At 40.8% G+C, this 12291-nt stretch overlaps 1 protein-coding gene across 10 annotated transcripts in view; it reads left to right on the forward strand.

Moving 5' to 3' along the window:
* ubr3 (ubiquitin protein ligase E3 component n-recognin 3) overlaps window positions 1-12291 on the forward strand; it is a 351638-nt gene that overhangs the window by 236562 nt on the left and 102785 nt on the right. For 7 of the 10 annotated variants that reach the window (XM_043693670.1, XM_043693671.1, XM_043693674.1 and 4 more), the window contains 2 exons: window positions 651-863; window positions 4780-4916. In XM_043693670.1, coding sequence (XP_043549605.1) covers window positions 651-863; window positions 4780-4916 — 350 coding nt within the window. The remainder of the gene's footprint in view (window positions 1-650; window positions 864-4779; window positions 4917-12291) is intronic. The other 3 variants (XM_043693672.1, XM_043693675.1, XM_043693678.1) reach the window with 1 other exon arrangement.

A 12291-nucleotide genomic window follows, 5' to 3' on the forward strand; every position in this document is an offset into this window, starting at 1 on the left:
AGGCTGTCTCTAGTCTTGGTAAGAAATGTCTCAGGCAAGGAACCACGTAGAAGCATATAGATTAGGACTGCAGAATTACCTCTTGCTGTACTATATCATTTTATGATGAGTAGAAAACTGAAAAATACTTTAATCTTGTAGGGCAACAGGTCGATACGCTGTTGGAATGAACTGTCAGGGAAAGTGAATAAAGGAACATGAATGTGCTTTGGGGTATTTGACTCATCAGAAAGAACTGAATGCTGTCAGGAGAAGAAAATAGCTTGGACGAATGAAATCAAATAGGTTGTAGGACTGTTTTGGAATCTAATCCATATTAAAGGGAGAAAGTTGATGGAAGATTTTGTAGAAACAGGTTTACTGCTCCCTTTTCGCAGGAACATCATTTACTTCCATCTTCCGTCTGTTTGATTGCTTTGGATGTTAGTAAAATTTATGCTATTGTATTGTGAATTTGAAAAACAAAGAAATGTGAAGTATTGCTTCCTCTGATGCAATTTTATCAATTGAAAAGTATGTCTTTTTTAAAATATATACTTTCTAAAGACCTTAATTGACACTGGGTTTAACTGAGAACTGAAATGATCTATCACTTGTTAAAAGTTAGTGATGCACTTCATTGAAATCAGGATGATGTCACTTTCTTTCAGAATGACCAGGTGCTGCAGAGTTTCTCAGTGGACAAAGGAGAGTTTACATGCCCCCTCTGTCGACAATTTGCCAACAGTGTTCTTCCTTGTCATCCTGAAAAGAGTGAGGAAAAGAGTATTTGGTCACCTTACAACAGCAAGAGCCTGCTAACCCTCATCAAGGAAGTGGAAGAGCAACAGGAACAGTTGGGAATGTTCCCAGTAAGCATTTGTGTAAGGTTGAAAAATCTTCTTTTGTAATTCAGTTTTGAATTTCTAATTAAATAATCCATTCAAAAGGCTGATGTTGGAAACCTAATCAAAATTCTGGAAACACTCAACAGGTCAGTTTGTGTTTGATGAGAGAACAGATCCAAGTTTCAGATGTTGATCCTTCAACATTCCATTAATGTTAACTTGGTTATTTTCTTCACAGAGGCTGCCATGCTTATTTCTTGTCTGATTATCTCTGACTAGGATAGAAAGTAATTTATGCAATTCATGTTGAATGTTGCAGATGAATCTGTTATTTTTATATATCTCTCACCCTTGATGCTCATACAAGTGGAGCAGCAAGAAATTGATTGATAAGGGAATGATGCACACCAGCAAGAGTCACAAAACCAGGTTATGACCACTTCTGCAGGTTTGTAGATATGAAGAGATTAGTGAAAGTAAACATGGGCTTATTAACGGCAGAGACTGGTGACATTATACTGGTGAATAAGGCAATGGTAGAAGCATTACTGATACAAAGCATCTGTTTCGTTTGAATTTAATTTATTCTTGTCACGTACCGAGATACAGTGAAAAATACTGTATTGCATGCTACACAGGCAGATAACCATGCAAATTGCATTAGGGTAGCAGAATAGAATGCAGGAAACAGTGTTATAGCTGCAAAGAAGGTGCGGAGAAGGAGAGATCAGAATCAACATTAGAGAGGTCTGTTCAGAAGTCTGATAACAGTGGGCAAGAAGCTACTGTGTTTAGAAGATGTAATAAATTTTTCAGAAGTAAAGGACTAAGGCTAAAATGAGAATGAGGGACTAAAGAAATCAATATTAGTAAAAATAGTGATAGTGGCAAAATTGCGAAGCTGAAGTGATGGCAAATCTAATAGACCTGACAATTTGTATCCTCAGGCTTTAAAAGAGGGGGCGACAGTGTGAATGGATGCATGAGTTTTGAACATCTGTAGTTGTTTAGATTCCAGAACAATTCCCAGGGATTATATGGTAGCAAATATAATCTTACTCTTTAAGAAAAGAGGAATAGGGAAATCAAGAAACTATAAAGTGTGAAAATTCTGGTATCTGCTAGTGATATGGTAACAGGACATTCAAAAATCATAATTATATAATTGGGGAGATTCAGCACTTATTTTTGGATGAACTTGTTTGACATCAAGGGTAAAAGTAATCAAATGAATAAGGGAGAAATTGTGAGAGTATATCTGACCTTTGATATTGCTTTGACTAGTTGGATGAAAGTTACACAATGATATGTTAGGCACAGTGCTACTTCTCTCTACGTAATTCGGGTTTTAAATGAAGTTCAAATAACACGGCTTAAAATATATAATTTGAAGATCTTATGAAGGAACTGCATATTTCAGTAGATTCTAAGTTAAATCACAAATTAAAACTTCAAGTGTCTTTCCTATTGAGAGAAGATTCTCATTATTTACTGACAGCGGAATAGTGCTGTTCAGTCTTTGACACCTTTAAACTCAAAAATAGTTGACAATTACTGTCTGAAATGTTCTGCAGGTAGCAACAGCAACTGTAGAAAGGTACTACACAAATGGACTTGCATGGGGCGTGAGTTGGTGGTTCTTTACACGAAACACAGAAAGCTAGTGCACAGGTACAGCAAGTAATCAGGAAGGCTAATAGAATGTTTGTCCTTATTCCAGAGGGATTAGAATATAAGAGGAGGGAAATTTTACTGCAACTGTAAAGGTATTGATGAAACCACATGGAATAATATGAGCAATTTTGGTCCCCTTATTTAAGGAAAGATATCATTTCATTGGAGGAAGTTCAGAGAAGGTTCAGTAGGATGATCCCTGGTTATATAAGGATTATCTTATGAGCAAAGATGAAACAGGTTGAGAGTATTCATTTGTATGTAGAAGAATGTGAGGCAATCTCATTGAAATATATAGGATTGTTAAGGAGCTTGACAGGATAAATGCTGAGACAGTGGTAGGGCGGTGACTCAGCAGTTAGCACCCAGGTTCAATTCCAACCTGGGACAACTGTCTGTGTGAAATTTGCGCAGTCTCCCCATGTCTGCTTGGGTTTTCTCCCACAGTCCAAAGATGTGCAGATTAGGTGGATTGGCCATGCTAAATTGCCCTTAGTGCCCAGGGATGTGTAGGTTAGCTGGATGAGCCATGGGAAACGCAGGATTGCAGGGATAGGGTTGTGATGGTGACTCTGGGTCGGACGCTGTTCAGAGTCATTGTGGACTTGTTGGGCTAAACGGCCTGTTTCCACGCTGTCAGGATTCTGTGGAACATTTCCTGTCACGGGTTAGACTAAGACCAGAGAGCATAGTCTTAAAATAAAGGGGCACCAGTTTAAGACTGATAAGGAGGAATGTCTTCTCTCAAAAGGTTATGATGCTTTGAATTTCCTTGCCACAGAGGAATGTAAGGGCAGAGTTCTTGTGTATATGTAAAGCTGAGATACATTCTTGATCAGTAAGGGAATCAAGGGTTATAGGGATAGGACAGGAAAGTGGTCAGGTGGAATGTCAGATCAGCCATGATCCCATTGATTGGCAGAGCATGCTTGAGGGGCTTAACAGCCTGCCCCTGTGCCTATTTCTCATGGTATTCTGGTCAAGTTATGTTGATTGAATCCTTTTAATTTACCATGTGCAACACTGTTCAGTGCAATCATTATGCCATTATTGCTTGCTTATAATCTATTCACATTGGTTTGCTAGTCATTTATGATTATCTTTCTGCTAAACCACTTAATACCTATGAAACATTAAAAATCACCTTTCTTATCAGATATTTGCATCCTTAAGCATATCCATCATTAGAAATGGAGACACACATCGGTACAAATGCAAACTGAGTTTTGCTATAGGTTTATGAACTATATAACCAAATAATCACTGTCTTTATTTGTGTAACAAATTTCCATTACTCTGCTCTGGATCATTCAACATTAGTTGAATCCTGAATTGATAACCAGAGCCCCAGAACATACAGAAATAATTAGCTTCGTGCTAGTTGTCATGGTAGTTATGCAATTTGGGAAAAGGATGAAATAAATTAATAACCAGTGATGGAAAGTTCAGATTGTATTATTGGAAAAAATAGTGGTAGAAATGAAAAGGAGACTGGCGTAGTCATCATTTGAAAGTGTTGGACTGAATAAAGTGAATAAATATACGTTGTTTCTGTATGGGGAATAAATGCATGTCCTTTTATATGTAATGGAATCACAATGTTTGAGACAACTGACTGCATAAATAGACATAAAATTATAAAAGATATGAATTTAGATGGCTGTAGAGATTTGTGGCAGTGCAAAATAACTTTCAGCATTTGTGCAGTGACCTAAGAAGGAAACATGAGATTAGGCTGCGGGTGATGTGAAACAGCTGGTGGAGGGTGAAAATTGATGAATAACAATATTTTTAAAGAGTGATTGAAAATTGTGATTTTTCTGTTCAAAATTATATTTGGAGGGAATAGAGTAGATAGGTGAGGAAGTAATGTGGCTTCTGAAAATAGTTGGGTGAATTTATTTTCACCTCATTGAGTGATATAAGTTTTGAAGTAACATTTGGTTGGCATGTAGGAAATCAGAACATTGCCTCCAGATTGCCAAGCCTTTCACATGTACATGAATGGGCCGAATTTGGGAGATACTCTGTGTATTGAGGACAGATAGATTTAATTAAAAAAAATTATTATAGTTTATTATAGCAGTGTAATTATAGTTTGATAAATCAGGGAAGTAATTAAAACAGTTAGGCTTAATTATTTGAAATTGAGTGCCATGTGTTCTACTATTATTCATAGTTGTGAAAAAATTGCATTCTTCTTAATATTTGCAAAACGCTGTTTTGGGTCTTTTTATTGTAAATGTATCTCTTGGTTGTGCTAATTTGTTTTTCATAGTCAATAACGAACTTGAGCAAGGAGATGGAATCTGTGATGAAGGACATCAGGAGTGCAACCCAAAAGAAATACATAGATTACGGGAAGACTCCTGGCTCACCAGACAATGACTTCCTCTTCATGTATTCAGTTGCTAGGTACGTAAGCCTTTTTAATTAAAAATGAATTAGCAAGAAAAAAATTATTTGCCACTGATGTAACAAGGATATCTTTTAGGGTTGCTCAATACAATACACAATAAATTCTAATGCAAAATTGGAAGATTTAACTCAGTCATAGAAAGAATTGTTTGCTTTACTGAACTCAGTATTTAGTGCAATTTCCATTGTCACAAAGCTGGTCCTTTTTTTCTAAAAGTTGTTCCTTTTTCGAGAATATTGTGTCCTTGTTTTTTTTTGCAGGAGGCATAAATGGTCCGGGCTCCGATTAGACTAGTTTGGTACAGAGATGAAAGGATTTTGAGAGGCCTTTTGTTTATATGTGAGACTTCAGGCCAAAGTGGTCATGTTTTAGAAGTGACCTGTATAATGAAAGGGGAATGGTCAGCTCTCTAGCTGAGCAGTTCAGTCCAGAACTAGTTAGAAGTTCAATAGTGAGCTGTGTGGAAATTTGCTCTCGCTCTCGCTCTCTCTTTCTCTCTCTTTTTTTCTCTCTCTCTCTCACTCTCACTCTCACACTCTCTCTCTCTTCCCCCCTCCTTCTGCCCTTGTAACTTCAACCTATAAGCATCTGTTCTTTTTTTGTAAACTGTATTTTAAGGGACTTTGCTTAGTGACACACTTGTGTGTATTCGGAACAGCATAGTTAAGTCTAGTTTGGATAGACTGAGTTCTGTAGGGGTTCTTTATTCTGTTCTTTGTGTTTAATTGTGTAATTTTGTGAATACATTATTGTTTACATTAAAACCTGGTAGTCAAGCTTGCTAACCTCGGGTAATTTTCACTGAACACTTAGCGAAACAAGTTGCAAAGTTATGGTCTGAGCTGCCTGCTTAAGAATGTTTTGAGTGGTCTGCCCTAGTCCACAAAAGACTGGGGCTCTTTGCAGGATTTTAAACAGCGAGTGGTAGGTGCTAATGTCTTTATTTTGGGTGTTGGTTTGGTTGGGTAGACAAAGGTTGGGATGGCTCTTTCAGTTGCTAAAAGTTTTCTGGAAGTGGATGTGGTGATTTTGGAAGCTTTGCAAAAGGTGAATAAGACCAAACTGCAGGAATAGGTCCTGCCTGTTTCTGTGAGGAAATGAGAGATAATTACAGCAGTAACTCAGCATTAAACTTGCTGGAGAAACCATCAGAATCTATAGAGATGGCAAGAATTAAATTGTCAGTGAAGCACCTTGAGTTAGAGGTAAGAGATAAGGAAAGGGCAACAGAAATGAAACAGATTGAGGTACGATTAAAAGCAGGAGAGATGGAAAAAGAGCAGCAGAGGAGAAAGTATAGAGAGAGCTTTTGAACTTCAAAACCTGACACTTAAAAGGAGAGTCAGCTTTAAAGGCTGAAGCTAACTTTAGTGAGGAAGGCATGCAAACTCATGTGGAAGAACAGAGAGATAAACCGGTAAGGTTAGCAGCTGAGGTGGCTGATGATTTTCAGCTGGTCCATAAAACTCGGTTTGGCTTCCAGAATCAATTTCAGTCCATGAGGGATAGAAATTGGGGTAAAGAGAAATCCTCATGTGGAAAGGGAAAGGTAGATCTCAGTGAAGATCATATAACTTACCACAGAATGAAAAGGAAACCATTGAGGGGGTCAAAGAAATTAAAAAACTCTGGTGTTTACATTGTAATAACATGGGCCAGACAAAATCAGTGTTGGTGGGTGAGGAGAAAGCCATATGTAGGAAAACCAGACAAGCCTTGAAGTTTTGTTGGACTAGTAACAAAAAGCACAAGGAAAGTTAGACAACTACCTCAGTATTAAAAATGATCAGAGGTTGATTAAGAAGGAAGTGCCAGATCTGTTTAAAAAATATACATGCAAGGGCAAAGTTTATTCACATAGACCATGAGTAGCAGGTAAATAGGTTACAATATTAAGGGACACAGGATCCTCTCAGTCTGTAATGCCGAAGGATGAGGAGACTATTGCCAAAAAAGGTACTGGTAACAGGAATTCATGGTGAGACAAAACGTGCTCAGTTATGCAAAGTGAGGCTAGAGAGTCCAGAAAAGAGTGGAGAATTGGTGGTAGGGGTACTGGACAAACTGTCAGCTGCAGGAATATGATTTGTCCTTGCAAATGATATAGCTGATTCACTGGTAGGCGTGATGCCTACTCTAATTGAAAAGCCAGTGGAGACGCAGGCAACAGAAGAAATGAAGGATCTTTATTCAGGAATTTTCCCTGATTGTGTGGTCACAAGATCACATAGGCACAAGTTGAAGCAGAAGAGTTCAAAAGGCACAGATAAGGAAGCTGACATAGCTTTATCCAAGACTTTTTTTGATCATATAAGTGGGATAGAGCAGGAACAACTAGATAAACATGCAAGTATCTTTAGCTCTATTACACTTATTGAATTACAGCAGAAAGATGAGAATTTAAAAGTTATATCAAAAGGCATTTACAGAGAAGGAGAGTGAGTGCATTCCCGTGTGTTATTACTTAACAAATGATGTCTTAATGAGGAAATGGAGACCATCACACATTCTAGCTGATGAGAAATGGGCAGAGATTCATCAAATTTTTTTACCAGTAGGGTGTAGAAAGGAGGTGCTTCGAGTGGCGCATGAACCTCCACTTGGAGATCATTTAGGGGTGAGGAAAACACAGGCTAAAATATAATAACATTTGTCTTGGCCTGGACTACACAAGGATGTAGTTGAATTTTTCCAGATGCGTCACATATGTCAGCTAATCAGAAAACCACAGACATGCACCTTTAATATCTATTCCAGCATTTGAGGAACCTTTCACAAGAGTCTTGATTGATTTCGTAAGTTCCCTACCTCAAACAAAAGGTGGGAATAAGTATTTATTAAGAATGATGAATGTGCCAACTAGGTTTCCAGAGGCAATCCCATTACCCAACTTGCTCTGGTGTGCCCTGTACACAACATCTGTTCACACGTCACACTCGTCAAAGCCATGGTAGGGTGGGGTCCACGGAATGCACCTGCCCTTAGGAATAGTCCTAACAGGGCATTTGCTAAAAGTGTGAGCTGGGGCAGCCCCATATTTGTATGAGGCTTCTAATCACTACTTGCACTTAATTGGTTCCGGTGCTGTCCGATGTCTCCTCAGGCCCAGCTTGCAATGGCTGGCGTGTATCCACATGGCTCTTTCTGCGATCTTAACTGCTGACTGTGTTGCAAGGAGCACTTGAAACGGTCCAAGCCACCTCTTCGCCCTCCAGTTTTTCCTCCTGAAGTCTTTCACCACTATCCAGTCTCCCGGTTCTAGATTGTGCAGCTTCCCTTCTGCTGGTTGGGATAGTGCTGCTTTCACTTGATTCTGTATTTGAGATAAAAGTGTAGAGAGTTTTATACAGGAACACAACATCTTATCCTCACTGAGACCTGTTATGTCTTACCTGAGGTCTTGGGCCAATTCCTGTGTTGGGCCGTCTACCAAACAAAATCTCAAACGGGCTAAGATTAGCTTTTCCTCTCTTCCTAGATCCCATATACATCAGTACAATCGGAAGTGCCTCTGTCCATGTCACCCCTAGTTCCTCACAACATTTTGTCAATTTATTTTTTAGGATAGCATTTTCTCTTTCCACTGCCCCACCACTTGGTGGGGCAGTGGTGTAGGCACAGTGTTGTCTCATGTTTATTCCCAAGTAATCACTGATCTGCTGTCAGGCATTATTGACAAATGTGTCCCATTGTCGCTACTAAGCCTTTCAGGGATGCCCTATCTCGGAATTATCTCAGTTAGTAAAGCTTTGGCTACTGCAGTGGCACCCTGTTTAGACGTGGGGAACGCTTCCACCCATTTGGAAAATATATCAACTATTACCAGACAATACCTTTTCTCTTCACTGGGCGTTAGTTCAATGAAATCCATCTGTAAATGTTCAAAAGGTTTTTGGGGTTGGGGTTGTGCTGCCTGACTCATCTGTATTCCCCTCTCCACATTATTAGTGGCACAGATAACACAACGCTCATAATATTTCTGGGAGTAATGAGTAAATCCCTTAGTGTACCAGTGTGCCAAAATACTGTCGTACATCCCCCCTTTTGACATGTGGTCCTTACCGTGTGTCATTTTGGCATAGAATGGAAATAATGATCATGGTAGGCAGGTTTTACCATTGGGACCACGCCATACTCCTTCCCTCACACTGCGTCCTGCTTTCGTCCACTCACGCTTTTCTTCCGGTGTGGCCTGTGACTGTAACTCCCGTATGTCTGCTGTTGGGGTACAAATTTTCATCATACACATGTCAATCTGCTCACTTATTGGCTGCTGGGCTGCTGTTTTTGCTGCTGAGTCTGCCCTTGCATTGCCTTGAGAAATAAAATCATTATTTTTTGTGTGGGCTTCACACTTACACACAGCAATTGATTTAGGCAATAGGACCGCTTCCAAGAGGTCGGAAATCAGGCCACGGTGTGTGATGGGCTTTCCATTGGAGGTCAAGAAGCCCCTGTGTTTCCATAGGGTTCCAAAATTATGTACAACCCCGAATGCATATCTGCTATCGGTGAAAATATTCACTGTCTTTCCCTCAGCCAATTTACATGCCTCAGTCAAGGCAATCAGCTCCGCTGTTTGCACTGACAGATGAGAAGGGAGTGATCCCACTTTGACTATCTCGTAGGTAGTCACTACAGCATACCAACACAATTCTGGCCTGTCTCCTTGCTCCTGAATGTTGACCTGTCCATAAAAAAACTCCATATCTGGATTCTGAAGTGGTGAATCCTGCAAATCTGGTCTGGGGCTGCAAATTTCATTACTTACAGCGACACAATCATGTGGGTCTCTTTCTCCTTCTGTGGGGAGAAGGCTAACAGGGTTAAGGATGTTACATCGCTTTATTGTAATATTAAGCATTTCCAATAACACAGTATTATATCTGAGCCAACGTGTTACTGACATGTGTGCGGTCCTTTCCTCGGAAAGCTGTAAGGATACTGCATGTGGGACCAGAAGGGTTAATTCACCATAGCCAACTGTATCCCTGCACGCTACAACAGCTTTTTCAGCTGCAGCCACGGCACGCAGGCATTTAGGCAATTCTGCCACTACGGGGTCTAGTTTAGCTGAAAAATAAGCTACCGGCCTCAATTTTCCCCCATGATCCTGCAGCCACGCTACTCATCCACTGTACAAAAGGCTTGTTTGGATTCTGAATCCCCAGTGCAGGTGTAGTTTGGAGCACCTTTTTTAATTCAACAAAGGCACTCTCGGCCTCTGGCGTCCACTGCAATGGACTCTGGTTCTGCAAAACTTTACCATGGGCAATGTCACTTTAGGGGCGCCTCAAGGGTTGTGTAATATGGGATAAACGTTCTACAGTAAGAGCACATGTCCAAAAAAGGATAGTAATTGTTTCTTTGTGTGAGGCTTTGGAATTTGCTGGATTGCTTGAACTCTGTCTTGACCAATAGCCTTCCCTTGTTCAGATAGTAAGTGACCTAAGAACTTCACCTGTTGTTGTACAAATTGTAGCTTTGTGAGACTGGCTTTGTGCCCTTCCCTTGCTAGATGGCAGAGCAACGTAAGGATATCCTTCTCACATTGTTCCTTTGTCGGTGCCGCTATCAAGCAATCATCTACATACCGCAAAAGCGCTGGCCCCGGGGTTAGAACAAATCTCCAGACTCCTGCGTACAGCCTCATTATATATGGTGGGGGACTCACAGTAACCTTGACAAAGTTGCGTGAAGGTATATGATTTCCCTTTGAATGAAAAAGCGAACCAGAATTGACTATCTGGGTGCACCGGGTTACACTAAAGAAGGCATTTGCTAAATCCACAACAGAGAACCATTTACTGTCCGGTGGAATTTGAGCCAATATAGTATAAGGGTTGTGAACATTTGGGGTGCGTGGAACAACAGCGCTATTGATTGTCTGCAGGTCTTAAACAAACCTCCATTCCTCTGGTTCACCGGGAATGGGTGCCTTTTTGACCGGAAAAATGGGGGTTCTCACCTGTTAGTTTTCACAGGGGTTTATCACTCCAGCCTTTAGTAATTCCTTCTATGGCTTCAGGTTTTAACGGGTATTGTGCTCTGCAAGGACAATACTCAGACTTTGGGGTTATCCTTATGGGCTCACAGCCCTGTATGAGCCCCACATCATGTTTGCCCTTTTCTCTCAATTCAGTAGGGACCATTTTTAATCTTGGGTCCGAGACTTCTATCTTAGGGAAACGCCAGGCTATCCCCCTAGGCTTTTCAGGGCTAGCAGGGATTACCTGGACTGTCCTATATGCCTGAATTAGCCAATTTAGTCTCTCCTTATATGTCCGCATATCTGCATTGAACCAGACACCCACATCGTCCCTGAAGACCCAACCTTTCGTTCTTTGTGCCTTTAGCACCCATGGTCCCAAATCCTGCCACCTGTCACCAGACACCTTCGCCAGTGACACGAGAGGAGCGGACCCTTCCACATCAAAAATATAGGATCTGTTTGCTGTTACAGATACCTTAGATAAGTCCACATTGACTGCACATCTGTGATCACTCCAATGAAATTTGCACAATAACAAGTGATCTGGTCTAACCAATCTCCTGAACCACTTCTTCTCATATGGTTCGTCAGGGCTGTCATGGTGTATTTGTGCTGTGCAGTGCATCTTATCTCCAGCAAGAAAATCGGTGTTAATAGGATTAACATGGTTGCTTGCTTCCAGGGCGAGTGAATCGCTCACTGAATTTATCGCTCTCTGGCTTAATCGCCACTCATAGACATACATCCGGGATCGTGAGTCATACTTTACAGCCTGCACTGGTAAATCTTCCCTTTGCATTACCTGCAAGCCCGTCGGAGTACTAACCAAGTCCAGCCCTGTCTCACCATGAGATCCCAAGCCATCAGATTTAAAGAACAAAATTCCGATAACAAGAAGGAGAATTGCAAAGTTTGCCCGTTAGTAGTTTCGCACAATAGGGACGTAGAAAATCTCTCCTGCACCACGTTTCCTGATGCACCCATTGTGTTCAGGAACCTTTTACTCATCTTTATTTGTGTCGATTGTCTAAACTGGCTTAATATAAGGACTGAGTATGTTGCCCCTGTATCTTCCACATATAACATAGAGGTGGGCATTGACTTATGTGCATCATTGTGATATTGGATATACTATCCACACTTCGCAATCTCAGCGCTCAACGTAGAGGTGTGACATGTCTCAGTGCCCGTAAGGTTAGTAGAAGAGATTAACATAAGCGAGTCTTCGTTGCCAAGCATAAAGCTTACGTGTACCTTGTGGGCTGCCCACCTCCACCTCAGCCTTCCCCTGTCAGTCACCCTGTCACTCAGCCTCCAGGGCTGATAGGGACTGTCTGTGCGGGCACTGCCTCGCCCAGTGGTCCATTGCTCCGCAAACA

Source organism: Chiloscyllium plagiosum, chromosome 7, assembly GCF_004010195.1.
Source record: "Chiloscyllium plagiosum isolate BGI_BamShark_2017 chromosome 7, ASM401019v2, whole genome shotgun sequence".
Taxonomy (NCBI): domain Eukaryota; kingdom Metazoa; phylum Chordata; class Chondrichthyes; order Orectolobiformes; family Hemiscylliidae; genus Chiloscyllium; species Chiloscyllium plagiosum.